The sequence below is a fragment of the Mustela lutreola genome, chromosome 11 (genome assembly GCF_030435805.1).
Source record: "Mustela lutreola isolate mMusLut2 chromosome 11, mMusLut2.pri, whole genome shotgun sequence".
Classification (NCBI taxonomy): domain Eukaryota; kingdom Metazoa; phylum Chordata; class Mammalia; order Carnivora; family Mustelidae; genus Mustela; species Mustela lutreola.
The window spans coordinates 54,593,373-54,614,456 of record NC_081300.1 but is presented as its reverse complement, the minus strand read 5'-3'; the positions used below and the strand labels follow the sequence as shown (position 1 = coordinate 54,614,456).

Sequence of the window (21,084 nt, the reverse complement as noted above, 5' to 3'; positions counted from 1 at the left end):
CAGGTGTCTGGTTTGGGCTCACGATCTGGCCTAGTTGGCTGAGCATTTCAGACAGTCCTGAACGCCGGGTAAGTTGTGATGCGATCAGAAATAAAGAGAATTCTGATTGACCTTTGGGAGGAAGGGAAATAGAAAAGCATTCAGTGCAGAAAAATGCAATTAGGGAAGGAAGCACGCACACAAAAAAATGATGGCATTTTGCTTCAAGATTTAATCCAAGATAATGTGAGGGAAGATTATTCAGACTCATGTCATTAGTGCCTATCAGGCACATATGTTGAATGCCTGCTGTATCAGGGAACAATGTATCAGGAGCACTGAAAAAGATGGACAGTTTGCTGTCTTTGGGGAGCAGAAATACAAGTTCACAACATATAACAATACATGGAAGTATTTAATTTCCAAAAGAAAATCTGTGGTCCATTTGTATGACAGAAAGAATAAATACTTCTAGCGCTGACACACCTTCAAACTTCAAAATAGCCAAAATGAGATACAAAAGTGTCAGTTTTCCTAAAAGTTCTCACTAGCAGACATTTTCCTTTATATTAACACAAGTTTTAAGCCTAAGCCAATATAACAAGAGGATTACCACCACCACCAACCCCACCCCTGTTTTTCAGTGTGGTAGTTTAAAGAAATGCATATATAAATTCTGAGGAGACTTGAAAGTGCACATACGTGCACACTGGTGCCAGTTTTGGCCCCGTCTCCTTCCTGAGAAAGAGAGACTGATGATGAGCTCCTGTTCTCAGGCAAAGCTGCTTGATCTGCCTCATTTTCTTCATGATTGTGCAGCTTCGGAGAGATAATAACTGTAACCATCTTCCCAAGCAAGGAGATCATATTTGACTTCACAAATTTCTCTAATTTCAGCGTTTCGCCTTTGCTGGAGGAGAGCGTCCCTCGGGCTGGTTCGCAGGTTTGGGGGACAGAAGCCCAAACCAAGTCCTCTTGTTAAGTCTCTTGCGGATACCTAGTCTGTGCTGCGATCTCCAGCACAGGTTAAGAACTGGCTTCTGGAGATGGGAGCTCATTTCAGGTCACCTGAAGTCATGTGTGAGGAGCTCCTCGCTTGGCCTGCCCAGAGCTCAGGGCTGTGTGTTTGATCCTCCCAGTCACCACCCTGACCTGCTAGGGAAGCCAGTAGTGCCTCTGTTCTATTGCAAAAGGGGAAACCAAGATCTTTATCGACCTGTCTAGGCTTATTCTTTCGTAATGCAGCAGTTCTTAAGTAAAAGTCTATATTTAGCTCTACAAAGGAAAATGCCATCCCTTAAAAAATGAAAAACTCGGGGCGCCTGGGTGGCTCAGTGGGTTGAGCCGCTGCCTTTGGCTTGGGTCATGATCTCGGGGTCCTGAGATCGGGTCCCGCATCGGGCTCTCTGCTCCGCAGGGAGCCTGCTTCCTCCTCTCTCTCTCTGCCTGCCTCTCTGCCTACTTATGATCTCTCTCTGTCAAATAAATAAAATCTTTAAAAAAAAAAAAAAAAACAACTCAAACATTTCTAGTTTGCATATTTTATGCATTTTAAAATGTATAAATGCATTTTAAAATGCAAATTTTCTTAATGGTTTTGTGGTCGATCTTTTCTCATTTGCATCATTTTACTTCAGCATTTGGCTGGTTTGTCATGTCATTTCTTTTTTTCTTTTTTTTTTTTTTTGTTTCTTGGGAACTTACATTTCTTAAGAAAATGTGTTGGATTAGATTTTAATCATGTGTGTATATATGTACATTTTATTATAATGCAGCTATGATTGTTGATACAGGAGGCCTAGATGAAACTGCTTGGGGGCTAAGCTCAATTGGAGGTGGTTACACATTTTCTCAAAAAAAGAAAAATTGCTGTAGAGTCCTCACATTAAGAGTTTCAAGTCATAAAAATAATTTAACTTAAAGTGAACATTTCAGCGATGATTGTGTGAATCGCCTGGGCATCTTGAAAACACGTAAATGCCTTGGACCCAGCTTCAGAAATTCTGGTTTGATGAGATGAGTTTCTGGGCATTGGTGTTTTTTAAATATTCACAGGGTCCTATGACATTGGTTATAATATGCTAGTCAGAAAAATTTTTCATGGAGTTTTATCAAGTTACTTTTATTTTTTTTAAAGATTTATTTATTTACTTGAGAGAGTGAGAGAGAGTGTATGAGAGGGGAGAGGGTCGGAGGGAGAAGCAGACACTCTGATGAGCAGTGAGCCTGATGTGGGATTCCATCCTGGGACTCCAGGATCATGACCTGAGCTGAAGGTAGTTGCTTTAACCAACTGAACCACCCAGGCGACCCTCAAGTTATCTTTTTAATTTCTTAATGGTATTTGACCAAAAGGAAACTCCACAGAAGGAACATACAGGAAGCATGATGCCTCTAGGGACTGTCTTTATAGTTAGTAGGGTTGAAGGTACATGTAGACAGAGACAGCAGGGTATGGCAAGTGCCCTCTGTGCTGTATAATGCCATAATGCCCAGAGGAGAGAGAAAAAGCGAGAAATCACATGAGGTTGGGAGGACAGGAAATGCTTTAAAGACGTGGCCCTGGAGAAGCCTCATGAAGATGAGTGACACGTGACCAGCACGAGGCAAAGTAGAGCAGATGGGGACATTCAGAGCATCAAAATGGGGAGTGGCTGCAGTGGATTGAAACCCATCAAACCTGTTTAAGTCCGTGAGTTCATAGTGATCATCTAAAACAAAATTTCTAGTTGGTGGCTTTGGAAGGATGATACTGGAAGGAGGATCTTACTATCTTAACATTGGACAAAGGAGAAAAGGAGTGATCATTGATCTTGACTTTCATCATCAAACTGCATTTAGGCAACAAGTATTAGCGACAAAAAGAAGTGTCTCCTCATAAACCACTCCCAAGTAGTAAAGGCAGGAGGCATGATTAGGATTCAAATATGCTCATCTCACAACCTCACATTAATGGATCTAGGGCAATGATCATCGGAGACTGCCAGTATCACGAAAAAAAGGGGCAAGAGTTGTTTGATGCCTCCTGATGAAATTACACAGCATCGCCCAGTGGAAAACAGTCAAACCAGAATTGGATCAAGCTTCTAGATGTGACTTCCAGGTTTCAGGAAATACAGGAGACGGAGGAACACATTAAATTATACCATGGAGATGCAGACAGAAAGGTCTAGACTGAGAGACCGCTGCAGACAATTGACCTGGTCTCTTAAATTAATTTCAAGGATAAAACGAAGATAAATGGAGAACTTGCAGATGGAGGCTGGAGAATACATCAGCCGTGGACTTCCCAAACTGAAAAAGAAACAAAAATCTTTTAAACAATTGGGGAAATTAAAATACAGACAGTCTGTAACTTATGGTGATATTTAACTTAACAATTTTTTGACTTCATGATGGAAAGAAAGTGACACACAGTCAGGAGAATCCATACTTTAGTTTCTGAGTCTGGATCTTCTCGTAGGCTAGTGACTTGCCCATGATGCCGGGCACAGGCAGCAGCGACAGCTCCCAGGCAGCCGGGCCAGCATGAGGTTAAACAGCCGATACACTTACAGCCATTCTGTCTGTGTCCATGCAGCCATTCTGGTTGTCACTTTAAGCACGCTATTCGCAGAACTATCTGAGATAATGCAATACTGGATTATAGAATAGGCTTAGCGTTAGTTGATTTTGCCCAACTCTAGGCTCATATGAGTGTTCTGAGCACATGTAAGGTAGGTGAGGCTGAGCTATGATGTTTCTTAGGTTAGATGTGTTAAGTGCATTTTTTTTTTAATTTTTTAGATTTTATTTATTTATTTGACAGAGACACAGCAAGAGAGGGAACACAGCTGGGAGAGTGGGAGAGGGAGAAGCAGGCTTCCCACCAAACAGGGAGCCCAGTGTCGGGCTTGATCCCAAGACCCTGGGATCATGACCCACGCCAAAGATAGACGGTTAATGACTGAGCCACCCAGGCACCCCTTAAGTGCATTTTTAACTTGGTATATATATTTTTTTTTAACTTAAGCTATTCTTTTTCTTTTTTTAATTTAAGATACTTTCAAGTTATACTCAAGTTTATAGGATGCAACCCCACTGTAAATGGAGGAGGATCTGTGCTGATTAGATTTTTGATGATAAAGACGGCTAATTTTGCTTAGAAGTATTGAGATTACATTTTTAAAAAAGATTAGAGAGAAAGAGAGAGTGGGGGGAGGAGCAAAGGGGGAAGGAGAGGGACAAGCAGACTCTTTGCTGAGCTTGGAGCCCCGTCAGGCTCGATTTCAGGACCCTGAGATCATGACCTGAGCCAACCCCCAGAGGCAGGCAGGCGACTCAAAACAGAGCTGCCCAGGCACCCCGAGATTACATTTTTTTTTTAAAGTAGGGTTCCATTCTTAAGACAGAAAGTGATAAAATTATTTGCTGAAATGCTTCAGAATAACCAGGGGAAGGATGAATTGGGTTGAACTCTAAATGACTCAAAGTTATGGTCCTCGGAAGGCATTTGTTGAAACTGGGTGACACATTTGCAGAGCTTCGTTATATCGTCCTCTCCACTTTGGTATATGTTTGAAACCCCCCATACTCAAGTGCTAGAAATTAATATTTTAAAATTACTCTTATAATGGACAAACAAAATGAGCAAATACTATTATAGACTTGCCAAGTGATGCTGGTTGATGAGCAGTACATTGAAAAGCAAGGTTTTACAGACTGTACTGTTGACGATACTGAATGACCTTGACCTTTGACTTGGTGGGAAGTTTCCCTGATGCTACAGAAGAGCTTAATTCGTTTGCTGTATGTGAGTGGTGATGGTGGATGGATGAATCCTCTTGAATTTAGTGCCCAAAGCAAGTAGAGCTTCTGAACCTCAGCTGTTTGATGACCTTGTTGCTCGTAGTTTAGATTCCCTAGTTGTGTGATGTTGAGCCTGAGCAACCGCGTTGATGCGTCACCCAGCTTCTGCTTGGTACCAGATCATGGTGGGTTCGCTTGCAGGGGTTCCTGGTGTGTAGGGACATAGGATGAAAGGCATGGCACCTTTTCGGAATGATTTTACTTTGACCATTGGTATGTGTTGCGACTAAAGTTTTTGATTTCTCTCAAATATTTACATTCAATAAAAATTTGAAGTTTTCATTTACTCCTAGTAAAATCATTTGGAGCTTAACTCTTAACTTTTTAAAGTTTTAACAAATTAACAATTAAAAAAATATATTTTATTTATTTGACAGAGATCACAAGTAGGCAGAGAGGCAGGCAGAGAGGGAGGAGGAAGCAGGCTCCCCGCAGAGCAGAGAGCCCCATGTGGGGCTCGATCCCAGGACCCTGGGATCATGACCTGAGCCAAAGGCAGAGGCTTTAACCCACTGAGCCACCCAGGTACCCCTAAATTATTAACAATTTAAAATATAAGATAATTATACAGTAAACATTACACATTAAAAAATACATTAAGTATTTATTTTACATTAAGTAATCCTCTTTTTTGAGCAGTTTTAGGTTTACAGAAAAATTTAGCAGAAAGTAGAGACTTCTCACATAACCCCCTCAAACTCCCTTCTCCTGCCCCCTTCCATATTTTCAACATTTTATATCCATCTGCTGCATTTATTATAATTACTGAAATGATGTTGAGATGTTATTATTCATTAGAGCCCATAGTGTAATTAAGGTCCACTCTTTGTACATTCCATGGGTTTGGACAAATGTATGACGACATGTATCCACCATATAGTACCATTCAGAATAGTTTGTTGCCCTGACAATCTTTCATGCTTCACCTACTTGCCTCTCTCTCTTCCCTAATCCCTGGCAACTGCTAATCTTTTTACTTTCTCCATTGTTTTGCCTTTTCCAAAATGTCTTATAGCTGGAATCATACCTACAGCCTTTTCAGAGTGTCGTCTTTCACTTAGTAGTAGGTCTTTGAGGTTCCTCCATGTCTCCTCATGGCCTTATAGTTTGTTTCTTTTTAGTGCTGAATAATATCCCATTGTCTGTATTATAACACAGCTTGTTTATCCATTCACCTACTGAGGGACATCTTAGTTGCTTCCAAGTTTTGACAGTGTTGAATAAAGCTGCTAAAAGTATCTACGTGTAGGTTTCTGTTTATACATAAATTTTCACCTCCTTTGTGTAATTACCAAGGAGTATGATGGCTGGATCATATGGTAAGAATATGTTTAGTTTTCGGGCGCCTGGGTGGCTCAGTGGGTTAAAGCCTCTGCCTTCAGCTCAGGTCCTGATCTCAGGGTCCTGGGATCGAGCCCCACATCGGGCTCTCTGCTCAGCGGGGAGCCTGCTTCCCCCTCTATCTCTCTGCCTGCCTCTCTGCCTACTTGTGATTTCTGTCTGTCAAATAAATAAATAAAATCTTTAAAAAAATAATAATAAAATAAAATAAATAAAGTCTTTGCTCTACTTAAAAAAAGAAAGAAAGAATATGTTTAGTTCTGTAAGTAACTGCTAGGCTGTCTGGACACCTGAGTGGCTCAGTTGGTTAAACGACTGCCTTCAGCTCAGGTCATGATCCCAGAGTCCTGTGACACCTGTATGTCTTCTGTGAAGTAACTGTTTAGATCTTTTGCACAGTTTGTAGTTTGGTTGTTTTCTTATTATTGAATTTAAGAGTTCTTTGTGTGTTTTGGGTACCATTCCTTTATCAGATATGTCTTTGCAAATATTTTGTCCCATTCTGTGGCTTGTCCTTTGATTCTCTTTAAGTGTTTCTCTTTTGACACACTTCTAACATTCAACACTTTATGAGTCAAAATGGCAAATTTTTAAATTAAAATAGTTAAGAAGGAAAGTTGTTCATATTGCTTGGGGATTTACCCTTCTTTAGATATTTAAAGTCTTTGACTGCTGGGCTGTAATATCTCCATTTACTTTATCAGAAACAGAAACCCAGTTTTTTAGTGGAGAAAAGAGGACAGAAAGAATGCAGTCTGCCATTAGTTCATTACTCTAGGAATTCAAAATTGACTTTTCTGGATGTTCAGGGATTGATAGTGAATGGTATACATGAACTGTGAATGTCGTTGAGTCAGAGACATGACTTAACTCATGAAACTGCAAACAAGACTAAAAACTATTATCTTCTCTAGTTAGGTAAATGATCTGTTAATTTAGAAAAACCTTTGTCAACATTGTTTACTCAATTCTTGACTCATTGTGGCTATATATAAACAAGCCAATGACAGTAAAGTACTTAGATCTGATATGTCTTCAGCAACCAAATATTTAATGTAAATTCGTTAAGTTCAGTCTAATTGTTGAGCTTTAGTCAAATATGTTCAATGTCGTTACCTAAACATTCACGGATGTCAATAAGTAGAAATACTAGCCTTGAAAAGTTGAATGGTGTGCAGAATAATAATAATCTGAGTTAGAAGAATCAGGGGTTTAGGAGAGTTAGGAGTGATGCTACCTAGGGCTGGAAGATCAGTCCAGCTCCAACCACTGGCATTCTTTCTCATCTGGTATGCGAAAGGATGCCGAAGCCACAGCCAAAATTTGTAATTTTGCCATGACACAGGGGACCCAATCATAGCCTGAAGCCCATGACAGCCTTGCTCCATAGAATCTTACATCCTCACTCCAGGGTGAGAAAATGAAGACCCAAGTAATTGAAAAGGCTTTTCCAGTGTCACGACCTAGCTGGTGGCTGTGATATTTAGCTGGTAGGAATCTTACTATTTACGTATAACCATCTATGGTAGAGCCTTGACTACTTATCTTGGTTCTTGGGGGGGGGGGGGGGGACAAATAAACAAACTCCATTGTGAAGAATGGACCGTTACGTAATTGCCTTAAGAACGATGGTGTTCAAAATAGGTATAAAATATTCCGTAAGAAAAAAAATCTGGTCTATCCAAGGGAGAGCTACGAATCAGTAGAAATCAAATTGTGAGAAGCCGGAAAAGTAAGATCTAGTTAGTATAGTGGTCTGTGCTTGAGCTAATCCATGCCACCTGTTAGACAAAGGCAAGAGCACAGCAGCCAGAAGACAGCTAATTAAAACAATGCCCAAGGCAGCCTGCAGCATATTCAGAAATAATTCTACAGTCAAGGGGCTGCTGGGTCAGAAAATAGAGGCGGCTCTGTAGAGAAGAGTTTATTTATTTGAATTTGTATTTGTTTTGTTTTACTTTTACTCATTGAGAAAGTACTTGGGCCAGATGCTGGTGTGTGTATGGAAGGGGGGTATCATACGTGTCTATAAATATTGTGGTCTAGCTAAAGCAATTAGGTAGTAAGCAGGTAATTAACATCTAAAGAAAGAGCAGGATCTGTTACTACTGAACTACTTATTGCCACCATGAGGAGTTGTATATTTGCTCCAAGAGCAAAAGTGCATACAGGGTAAGTTCTACATTACGGATCCTGCTACTTGTTGGTCACTTGGGCTACAATAGCTAATGTTTATGGAATATTTGATATGTGCCACCACTGGGCCCAGGTTTACTTTGTTTTATGTTAATGTCATCCATTCCAAAGAAGGAAGTAGTACCATACCCATTTTATGGAGGGAAAAACAGGTTCACACAGCTGCAAAGAACAGAAAGATTCAAACCCAGGTTAATCTGCTAAAACCACCACTGGCAATTATATAATACTGCCACTCTCATAGAACTTCTCTGAACCTCTGTGTTCTGATCTGTCAACTGAAGATAATACCAGTAGAAGCCATTGGAAGAGCCATTTTTTTTTTTTTTTAATGAAAACTTTCTAATCTGTTAAACATTATTCAGATGTGATAAGCTGTTATTTATAAATAAAAGATTTAAACCAGCGAGCAGCACTTCATTGTCCTACCACTTATTCATATCCATTGAACAATGTTATTATGTAGTTTTGCTAATATGTAATTTATTTTCATGCATTATTAAACTTTTTACAAACACATCATTGATTATTTAGCTAACCACAATTTAGGCTTTCCTTTTCTATCATAAATTTATCTTTTTTCCTAAATAGTCATGCTTCAGGGGGCTGAGCAATTAACTTCCAATATAATTACATTTGCATAGTAATACATAGCACTTAAAGGTTTCTGAATACTTACTATTTTGGCATGCACATTGTCTATCAATTTTTACATCTCTCATTGTTATTACATTAAATCTTAAAGGCAAATATGCTTAATGCATTAGGTGTGAAGTGTTGTTAAGATACAAACAAAACATGGTTTAGTTTAACCTGTTGCCATTTCATCCATCTCAGTCTCCAAGGCCAGGTTGGCCTTGAAGAAGGTGAAGGTGAAACAAGGTGAGGCTGAAAGACCTTTGAAGGTTTTCATGAAGACGTGATACTGGGTATCACAGTAAATTAAGCTGATAGATTTTTTTTTGTTATAAACATATAATGTATTATTAGCCCCAGGGGTACAGGTCTGTGAATCGCTAGGTTTACACACTTCACAGCACTGCCCATAGCACATACCCTCCCCAATATCCATAACCTCACCACTCCCTCCCCTCGGCAACCCTCAGTTTGTTTTGAGATTAAGAGTCTCTTATGGTTTGTCTCCCCCCCGAGCCTATCTTGTTTCATTTATTCTTTTCCTACCCCCAAACCACCCATGTTGCATCTCCACATCTCCACTTCCTCATATCAAGGAGATCATATGATAGTTGTCTTTCTCCGATTGACTTATTTAGCTAAGCATAATACCCTCTACTTCCATCCATGTTGTCGCAAATGGCAAGATTTCATTTCTTTTGATGGCTGCATTGTATTCCATTGTATATGTATACCACATCTTCTTTATCCATTCATCTGTTGATGGAAATCTAGGTTCTTTCTGTAGTTTGGCTACTGTGGACATTGCTGCTATAAACATTCAGGGGCATGTGCCCCTTTGGATCACTACATTTATATCTTTAGGGTAAATACCCAGTAGTGCTATTGCTGGGTAGTAGTGTAGCTCTATTTTCAACTTTCTGAGGAACCTCCGTGCTGTTTTCCAGAGTGGTTGCATCAGCTTCCATTCCCACCAACAGTGTAGGAGGGTTCCCCTTTCTCCGCATCCTTGCCTAAGCTGGTAGATTTTTATTCCTCAGAAGATTACCTTTCTCCTTTCTGCAAGTGACAGCGTCATGCTAAAAAAATGCAGCATAAATATCTATATCTCATATTTATAAATAATAACTAAAATCTTTAAACTTAACATTTTATGTCTAATAGGAAGGATTTCTCAAAAAGAAATTAAGAGAAAGTAGAACACTAATGAAAAACTGAAATTTGTGACACACACACAAAAACCCACAATAATAAACTAATGAAGGTAACGGAATTTCTAAGTAAGGGTTCAACTAGAAAGTCTTCAAGGTAAGTCTGCCTAAGATAAGGAATAGGCTTGATTATTCCCAGACTCCAAATCTGATTGCGTCAGGACTGAGTTAGGACATTCTGAAACATGGCTTTCACGTTGGTCCTTTATATTCTTTGACTCTCAAGATTTTTATATTTCACAAGATGTTTCAGACTTCCAAGCCCCACATCATTTCCCCAGCTACTTCTGTTTAGAAATCATCCACTCAGGCCCCCTGGGTGGCTCAGTTGTTACACATCTGCTTTCTACTCAGGTTATGATCCCAGGGTCCTGCAATCCAATTCTGCAATGGGCTCCTTGCTCGGTGGGGAGCCTGCTTCTCCCTCTCCCTCTGCTGCTCCTCCCGCTTGTGTTCTTGCTCTCTCTTTCTCTCAAATAAATAAATAAAATCTTTAAAAATAAAAAATTTAGAAAATCATCCATGGGTTACTACTGTCCTTAGTGGCACGGGTGAGTTTTGGTTTTGTCTGTTGGTTGTAGAGACCCGGTTTTGTGGGTGACAACCCACTTCATTGAACCTTTTCATTAGTTAAAGAGAACATAGTGATCACACGTGGGCGTCACATAAGCTGTAGCAAGCCATATGTCAAATTTTACCCACTTTTATCCGTGGCAATTGAGAGAACTTTATGTGTGTTGATTTGTTTTGCTTTGTTTTCCACAGAAACGCTCCAGAGGCCAGGTGCTGTTTGATAAAGTATGTGAACATCTGAATTTGCTAGAAAAAGACTATTTTGGGCTTACGTATCGAGATGCTGAAAACCAGAAGGTGAGTGATTAAAAGCAATATAAAACGTATGTCTCGAACTGCTCGTTACTGTAAGAAAGGGAAGGAAAACTAAGTCGGTGTATCCTTTTCCACTCCTCTGTTTACTCCTTTCAGTCCCTAAATGCTGCTAATTGCCTTATTTCTTTATGAAAGATATTATTGATGATTACCTTTAATCTTGAATATTCTGGAAAGAGAAATTCCGTTTTTCACATGAGTTATTTATGGTTCTAGGAAAGCATTTTATATGGTACTTTTTTGGGATGATGTATTTCAGTGAATTTGAGCCCATGAAAATCAAATACGTTGACTCTTACATAGAAAACATGTTCCCTGACTGCTGTCCTGTTCCTAATTCATCTTAGTATGCTTCCATATTCTTAAAAATTGAAATATGACATGGGTCGTTTGCTGACTGGAGCCTTATCTAATGTATTCAGCAGGTATTTAATGTTTAATTTAATACTTCTATAGACGCTTACACCTGAGTAATGCAGTCTGCTCGGGGCTTTGCCTCACTAATTCCCACTACTACCTGAAAAATAAAGAAGAGGAAATTGTTCCTTTGTGTTCTTGTGAGGAACCAAGTCAAAGAAATTTTGCTCATAGATGTTATTTGTTTTGATGTTGTGCAATGAATCATACTTAATGCCTACCCAATTCACTGAACAATGTCTAACTTCGTTATTGAGCATCTGAGTTTTCTGATGAGGAAAATAATAAATTTCAAGCAGGTGTTAGGCAAGTGCCTAAGAATCTATAGCCATGGAAATCACTTTGTGGGCCTGAATGGCCAGGACATCAGTGGACATTATGTGTTTTTGTTTTGTTTTGTTTTGTTTTGTTTTGTTTTAAGATTTTATTTACTTATTTGACAAAGATCACAAGTAAGCAGAGAAGCAAGCAGGGGGATGGGGTGGGGGAAGCAGGCTCCCTGCTGAGCAGAGAGCCTGATGTGGGGCTCAGTCCCAGGACCCTGAGATCATGACCTGAGCCGGAGGCAGAGGCTTAACCCACTGAGCCACCCAGGCACCTCGGACATTATGTATCTTTAATTCATTCTAGTAACTTCTTTGAACATTGAATTCCACTATTTTTTTTTCTCCTCTGTTGCTGTACTAGCTGGAATCTTTGAAGGTAGTGTTGTAAAAGAAAGGAATTTTGTCACGCATGAATTGTGCATGCACACACACATTCTCTCATTAGGTTCGTGCCTGGGCCCTCACAGGGCCTGCTGAAGAGCACCAGCTGTCGGGGAAGGACCCAGCTTGGAGGGCCAGCCAGTAACCATGCATTTTGAAATACGCTTAGTACGTGATCATCATCAAGTTGTTTTTATTCTTCTCCGGTTCAAATTCAAACTGTCATTTCCTTTTCAGAATTGGCTGGACCCTGCTAAGGAAATAAAAAAACAGATTCGAAGTAAGTTCTTTTGGATTATTTTACATGGTGATGTGAAGATTTTCAGAGAGCAGGGTTGTCTGAATTGGTGGCCCCTACCCACACGGCTAGTGTGACTACAGTATTTTTTAAAAGACAGATTAAGATCTCAGATTTTATCTCTGACAGGTTGATCTAGCTTAAATACCCATTTTTAATCATCACAGCTTGGGAATTAAATGACTATGACATTTGACCTATTCCCCTGCATGTTCCCAGAATGTGCGATACGATTTAATCAAGTGATGCTCCAGTTGGCAATTAACCATTTAAAAGCTCCCAACGTAATTATTAATGTTAAATTAAGCCTAACTGCCACAAAAGTAGAAAAGTCAAGCTAAAGGTGGTAGTTAGTGAATGGTTTAGAAATGGAATAACAAGTCAGATATAAATTTACTATTTCGTGACAACCTCTTTCCTTGGTCCCTAAAGGCAAGTTAAGAAATCTATGTTTCCAGCAATTGCAAGGGCAACCCACAAAACTGAAACACAGGTAGCTAGTAAGTACAAGACAAGTTGCTGAATCTTACAAACCATTTAGTGCACATTAGGACAAGATACCGTTTTTCACTTATTCAGGTTAACGGAGATCTAAAAGTTTATTGATGCACTGCACTAGCAACTATGGACACAGCTAATAGAAGGACAAGTTGGTACAACCCTTTGAGAGTTTCAGCATTAAATATTAATTTAATATTTTATGTGTTATTTAATATGGTTAGTATATAATTCAATATTAAATAAATTTAATATTAATAATAAATATTCAGTCTTTATTAAAATTTAAAATGCGCTTATTCTTTGACCCTTAATTTTATTTGTACAGATTCATCCAGCATATGTATAAGAGGGGAGGATATATATATGTGTACATGCATGAAAATTTGTTATAATATTGTTTGCAATAGCAGAAAACTAGAAGCAACTTAAATATCCATTTATAAAGAATGGATTAAATCAGTCATGGAATAACCATACCTTGAAATACTAAGCAACTATTAATAGAATGAGATAGAATGTGTTTCAGTTCTCATTAGTGAGACAAGTGACATCTGCTTTAAAGAAGTTGTGTATATATATATAAAAGTATATATATATATGTATATATATTTATACACACACACACACATACATACATATACATGCATATGTATATATGTAATAAATTTTGGAAGAGCACAAAAGCTGTCAGTAGTAAGTACCTCCAGAAGTGGTACCACAGTATATGGGGTTAAGAAAGAGGAATTTTTTTTTATTTTAACCCTTTTCTGTAGCTCTTTTACTATAGACAATGGATAATCTTTATTACTATAAATAACTAGTTAATTTTTAAAGTGATTTTTTGTCAATAAACTTGATAAATTTTTCCAACAATTAAATCTAGTTGAAGAATAAATTTAAGAGCAATACATTAATGAGAATGTCATGCCCATGGAAGTTTTCAACAATTTCCTATTAAAAAAGAGCAAGTATTTCCATTGCCTTTGAATGTGTTGAAATATCAAAACACATCAAGTGCTAATAAAAAGTGGTAGTGAGCATTTTGAAATGGCTTAATAGAAGATAGTATCTCCAAAAAAATAAAAAATAAAAAGCTCTCCTTCTAGATATTACAGAAACTGATGGTTATGTATACAACTAAAACATCTTTACCACATTTTTGAGAGAAATTTTATAATCAAGTTAGAAATAAATTGGAATTGAAACCAGGGACAGCTCCAGATGTGAAAACACTCCTTCTTTTTGTTCCAAGAGCCCTAATAAAAAAAGTAAGATGATTTAAGATGATAAATATGTTCCAAGAATCCTATGGATTTACTCAAAGCAGATGTGGTGAATATATATCCTATTGCGTTGTGTGCATAAAGTTCTCTGTAGTCATCTAATTAATGAAATGCTATTTCTTACTTGGGTGATTAATAATTCCAATTCCTTTGAAAATATAAATATCTGGGATAAATCACAATATTGGCAGAAGAAAAGCTATATAAATGTTAGTTTTTTTATCTGTTGTTAATGGAATTCTTTTTCCCCTTCACTTCCCATTTATCCTATCTCCCACCTTCTGTTCTATCTCCCACTCTGAAATCATGACCTGAGCTGAATCCAAGAGGATGCTTAATCCACTGAGCCATCCAGGTGTCCCTCCTACCTCCTCTTCTAAGAGAAGAAAGTGGACAATCAGAACATGAGATTTAAAGGAATTTTTTTTCATCAGGTAGATTAGGCTAACGATAACATAAAGAGCACTGAGTGACAGTCCTGAAGATAAAGGAGGAATCAAGGACAATTGCAATTTTTTTAATTGAATTTGGTTATTTTTATCTGTATTCCTTATTGTTACCCATGCACCCAAATGCCCTCTTTCTGTAAAATTCACATTCTGCCAAGGCAGAGAACTATTATCCTCTCCAACAGAATTATTGTACCATCACCTCCTTTTCCTAAATATAAATGATAACAGTGAAACACAGATCAAAACCACAATGAGATATCACCTCACCCCGTCAGAAAGGCTAAAATCAAAAAGACAATAGGAGGTGACTCAGTCTGTTAAGTGTCCAACTCTCGATTTTTGGCTCAGATCACAATCTCTCTCTCCCTCTCCTCCTGTCCCTTCCCAATCCACTACCCACTACCAACAAACAAGTGTTGGTGAGGATGTGGAGAAAAGGAACCCTTATGCACTGATGGTGGGAATGTAAGTTGGTGCACCCACTATGGAAAACAGTATGGAGATTCCTCAAAAAATTAAAAATGGAAATACCGTACGATCTAGTAATTCCACCACTGGGTCTTTACCCAAAGAAAATCAAAATAGTAATTTAAAAAGATGTATACAACCCTGTGTTTATTGCAGCATTATTTATAATAACCAAGATAATGGAAGCAGCCAAAGTATCAGTAGATGAATGGATTAGAAGCTGTGGCGGAATACTACTCAGCCATAAAAAAGAATGGGATTTGCCATTTGCAACAACAAGGACTGACCTAGAGTGTACTGTGCTGAGTAAAATAAAGCAGACAGAGAAAGAGAAATATCCTATGATTTCACTTATGTGTGGAATCTGAGAAACAAAACCAAAAAAAGCAGAAACAGATCCACAAATACAGAGGACAAACTTATAGCTACTGGCGATTGGTGGGGGAGGGATGGGCAAAGATGGGTGAAAGGAAGAGTGGAAGATACAAGACTTCCAGTTATCGAATGAGTAAGTCACAGAGATGAAAGATAGAGCTTGAGGAATCTAGTCAGTGGTATTGTGATAGTGTTGTATGGTGGTGCATGGCAGTTACGCTTGGGAGTACAGCATAATGTCTGGAGTTGTCAAATCACTATGTTGTACATTGGAAACTAGTATAACATTGAGTGTCAACTACACTTCCGTTGATATGTGTGTGTATATTTAGACACACTTGTATAAATGATTAAAGGATGTTTCCTTTCTTTTCCTGTTGTTGGTGCATAGAATGTCTCTAGAATGAGATCTCCAAGAGAATGGCGAGCAACCTGATAAAGCTTTTAAGTTGCAAACTGATGAGAAATAGAAAATTCTGAAACTGAAGAGTTTGCTCTTAGGAGAAAAAATTACAATGCTAGTCATTTTTTATGCAGACTCAGATGTTTAAATTTCTAAATATACTGTATTATATATATGATATAATTTCATAATATGGAGTATATGATCTATATGTAATAATTTATAGTAATTTTATGCTGTGAATGCAGCATACTTAAAGTTTCCAAGATTTGGCAGCCATACAATCCTAAAATTAGAATTTTTTATAAGAATGGACTCTCTTCGGTTTCATAGTTTCCCATCATAAATTTGTGACTCTAAATCCTATATCGGCATACAGGAATATCATTTTAATGCATTCAGGTGGTTTCATTTCCTGTGTCTATCCAGGACCACCATCTGAGCAGATTAGGGTTTGCAAGCCCATTCATTACATAACCATGCCTTCCCACTCAATTTGTTTCTGTCAGAATCCTTATGGGGATATACATTTGAACTTTAATCTGCCTCTCGTTAATTTCAAATCTTACGCCTTATTTAACTAGATTTTTTCCTCTTGATTAGGGTGTAGACTGTAGTTTTTGAAACTTCCCTCTCTTTAAAAATAATACCCCACAAAACCTTGCAGTTGTTTGGGTTATAACCTCATGAAAATGGATTTCTTGGGATTAGTGATTTTCATAGTATGATTCCCAAGCCCGCCTGTAATCAAACCACAAGGGGGTTGATTAAAACCACAATTCTAGGCCATATTTCCCAATCTCTGGAATGAAAGTCTCTGGGTGGAGCCTAGAAATTGACATTTTTAGCAAGTACCTCAGATTCTTAAACCAACTATAGTTTGAAATTCCTTTTCCTGCCCTGAGGATTTTGCTTTGAACTATCTTTCTTATAACCCTCCCCCCCTTTTTTTTTAAAGAATTTTATTTATTTGGGGCACCTGGGTGGCTCAGTCATTAGCGGCTACCTTCAGCTCAGGTCATGATCCCCGGGTCCTGGGATCAGGCCCTATGTCAGGCTCCCTACTCAGTGGGAAGCCTGCTTCTCCCCCTCCTACTCCCTTGCCTGTGTTCCCTTTCTCTCTCTATCAAATAAAGAAAATCTTTTTTTAAAAAGTTATTTATTTTAGAGACCGAGAATGTGTGCACGTGCAAACGGTGGAGCCCCAGATGGGGGAGGGAGAGAGAATCTGAAGCTGATCCAGCCCTAAGTGCAGATCTGGATGAGTGGCTTGATCCCACCACCGGGAGATCATTACCTGAGCCAAAACCAAGAGTCCAACGCTTAACCAACCGAGCCACCCGGGCACCCCTCTTTCTTATACTTTTATTATGTCAAAGTTTATCTTGAATTTATTATGAGATTGTTTAATTACATTGATCAACCACTCACTGAGTTCAGGGCATACTTTGGAAAGGATAGAAATGACAAAAGAGCAATACATCCATTTCCCATAACTAATCTTAGTTAATTTTCATTCCACTTGCTTGGGGGGAAAGCCCGCTCTCATTTATGAACCTCACCATCGGCAAGCAGTAAAGGGAACCATGTTAGCAGAAAGTGCCTAGGAATCAATAGGAAAATAAAACAAGATCAGACCCTTTTTTGATTAACAAAAGGACCTGGAAAAATCATCACTAGAAATATATGGGATTGAGGGATAATTTAACAATTCTTAGCGCCTATGTTTCAGGAATATTTTCTGAGTGATTTAAAAATGATAACAAGCAACCAGTGATACGTGGCTTTATGCCAGTTCTTTATAAGCTACCTCAGGCAGTGATCCTGCTGTGTGGAATTTTAAGTGGATTATGAATAGTCGTGTTGAGAATAAACTAGACTAATAAATGTAACCGTGCTGCTTATGACAGAATCACAGGTAACCTGTGCAGCTAAGTATTTGCCTCATACTCAAGAGAAGAGCCCAAAGAAAGAAGCTGGTACTTAGAATTCTACCCTTTCTTCTGAATGTTTGCAAACCACTCATGGAGCAAATGGAGTTTCCAGAAGTCATTTAATGGGGAGGAAGGAGTGTTGGGCATCTTAGGGGGATAGTTGAGGCTTAAGAGCCTCAACTGTGTGAAATCACAGAGAGAAAGGAAGTGGCTACCGCTCATGGTATAGATGAAAGGCCCCCTGTATGGAAGCCAAGGAGACTGGGAGGAGTTTCTCAGTAGCGCCTTCCAAACACAAGCAGCTCAATGCTGGAGCCCTTTCCTGGTCATTGTGTGGGGAGATCAAATGTCCCGTGAAGGAACACCCAGACTTGAATGAGTTACCGCGTTAAGAGCCCAGGAAAAAAGAACGAAGTGAGTACGAGGAGTTCAAGTAGGGATGAGGTGGAGAGAGAGTAAATGTAGAAAAGAAGAAAATGTTTCTCCATATTTATAGTGATAAACCATACACCAGTAGAGACCGTATTAATAAAATGGAGAGCTTCGGAAGGCCTCATGGTGCTTCAGGTGTAAGTGGGGGCAGCGCGGAGAGCCGGTGACTGTCCGCTGCCCCAGATTGATGATTTCCTTGTGGGAGAGGAGGCTGTAAGGAGAGGCCATGGGATCAAGAACAGCAGCGCGTCAAGAGCACCCGTCCGAGTCCTGGGCCCGTAAGGAGGGGGGCGAATTTGGGGAAGCACTGTTCATGCCTTCAGGCATCTCTCGAATCAACAATTTCGCCAAGGAAGAAAATTTTCAGCAGCCTGGAAGCAGCTCACTTAAATATTCACAACAAAACCTTCCCAGAAAACAAAAATATCTTGAAACTTTCCTTGGCATGTATTATAATGGGGTTTGACCTGTAATAACAAAGCAGAAAGGACATGTACCGTTGCTATGTGAGTATCTAGAATTTCAGAGCAGTAGAGCCAGTCAGTTCTGGACTTGTCTGTCTGTATTATCCCTGTCATTCACGTATTTTCCCCCCTCTTCTAACGGCTTACCTTTGTCCCCGGGAATGGGAGGAAATGTAATCAATTTCCAGGCGAGTTAAAAGCGCCAATAATGGATATGGGGCAAAGATTAAGGACTAGGTGAAGTTTCAAACATACCTGGATTTCGTTGAACTTGAGACTTTTCCTGTTTTCCACGGAGGAGCCATTGTTGCTTGGGAGTTAGTACTTGGAGTTAAGGCAGTTCTCACTATCATAAAAATGAGTAGAAAGGGATTTTCTGAGTTTTGATCCTAATTTTTCTCTCATCTCTGCAGGTGGTGCTTGGCACTTTTCATTTAATGTGAAATTTTACCCACCAGACCCCGCCCAGCTATCCGAAGATATCACCAGGTATTTGAAAGTTGGCTCTGAAAAAGGCAGGCTTCTCTTTACTCTCTGGGGAAGGGCATGCTTACATCTGGGAACCTTTCAGTCATCCACGCCAGAAATGGCAAACCAAAGGCAACAGAGCGAGAGCAAACATCTGATGAGAAGATTTGCCAAATCGTATCTGTTCACAGTTGAATCTTTGGTGCTAAGCTGCTACTTCCGTCTGTCTGACCTTGGCGGGAAAACTTGCAGAATTGAGATACTGTCATCCACCCACCACCGTCAAATTGGATGGGATTCAGCCTTACGTGATACGGCAGTTCCTAGTGCTCCTGCTCTAAAACTCAGAGTAAAAATGTGTCTTTGGATGCTTCTGCTGTTTATATAACCAGTCTGATACGCAACAGCTATTTTAAAAAATCAGGCACCAAAGGCACACAGAGGAGTTTACTTTCTCTGCCCTGTGTGTACAGGAAAAATGATTCATTCATTTGGGGGAAGGAAGACTGAAGAAAGGAAACTAACGTAAAAATATCCTGGTGCAGTGACTTGAGCTTTGAGTGTGCAGGGAGATCCCTTTAGGAGGCTATCCTGGGTTTGCCATGTGTTCTAGGCTCCTTCACATCCTCCTTTGGAACTGCTGACTCTCTCACCCTGCTTGGTAGTAAGTTTACAGCCAGTCAGAGTGACATTGTGCAGTGCGTACCGAATTTTCTGCGTAAGCCTCACATGCTTCTTGGAGGGCTTTCCAGAAAAGGGGAATTATTCCAAACAGCTCCAGTCACTGGCTAGGAGTAAAAATAGTTCCAGCAGATGTATTAGGCAAATAGTAAAAGAAATAGTTACAAAGGATTTCTTTTATATTTTTTTTAAATCTAGGAAAATGGATGACTTCTTATTTAAAGATACTTTTAATAATATTGAAGAACCACTTAATTGTGGCTAATTTATTGGTTATAGAGCCACATATATAGAACACATATATAGAACCATGCGATGCATGGTTCCTTTATATTTGTGCAATGTTTGCAGAGTCTATGGAATGTGTAGAAACTTCTGTATCTGTATTACATGGAGTTTTTTTATATCAGCTTAAAATCACATTTGAAGGGGGCCTTAAGACTTTAATCATTGTCTTCATCTTCAGCAGATTAACAGTTTATTTCGTATATGAACGGTGCAAGGATATTTTATTGTTATACCTATATCCTGGGGCAAGAAGGGTTGTTTTTTTTTTTTTCTTTTAAAGATTTTACTTACTTATTTGACAGAGAGAGAGAGAGATCACAAGTAGGCAGGGAGGCAGGCTCCCTGCTGAACAGAATGCCCAATGTGGGGCTTGATCCCAGAACCCAGAGACCATGACCTGAGCCAAGGGCAGAGGCTTAACCCATTAAGCCACCCAGGCACCCCTATGAAGAGTATTATTATTATCAACATTAGCACTTCCCTTGGAGTCTCCTGCAGTTAGTAGTCTATCTAAATATTGAAAAGCAAGAAGCAGAGAAGATAAGTCAGCTATCAGTGGCGATATCTGTATATCTTGGCCACATGAAATGGAAAATATCTCTTACTCCTTGAGTATAAAGCTGTTTACTTGTAGGGATGAGGTGCTCAGATTTTAAAGTAGTAATTCTTCAGAGTTAGTCTTCATATCAGTTGGATTCTAGGAAGTTCTCTAAATTAAAAAATGAGGACTGGAAACGGGAGCGATTGTTTGTTATTACGAAGAGACCATGGCATCAGGAAGGCAGGAGTAGGTGCAGTCGCTGGTGGTGTAGCT

General features: G+C 39.1%; 1 protein-coding gene across 25 annotated transcripts in view; it reads left to right on the top strand.

The window, feature by feature from the left end:
• EPB41L3 (erythrocyte membrane protein band 4.1 like 3) overlaps nucleotides 1-21,084 on the top strand; it is a 178,152-nt gene that overhangs the window by 115,306 nt on the left and 41,762 nt on the right. For all 25 annotated transcript variants that reach the window (XM_059140635.1, XM_059140639.1, XM_059140641.1 and 22 more), the window contains 3 exons: nucleotides 10,977-11,081; nucleotides 12,461-12,503; nucleotides 19,247-19,322. In XM_059140635.1, the coding sequence (XP_058996618.1) occupies nucleotides 10,977-11,081; nucleotides 12,461-12,503; nucleotides 19,247-19,322 (224 nt within the window). The remainder of the gene's footprint in view (nucleotides 1-10,976; nucleotides 11,082-12,460; nucleotides 12,504-19,246; nucleotides 19,323-21,084) is intronic.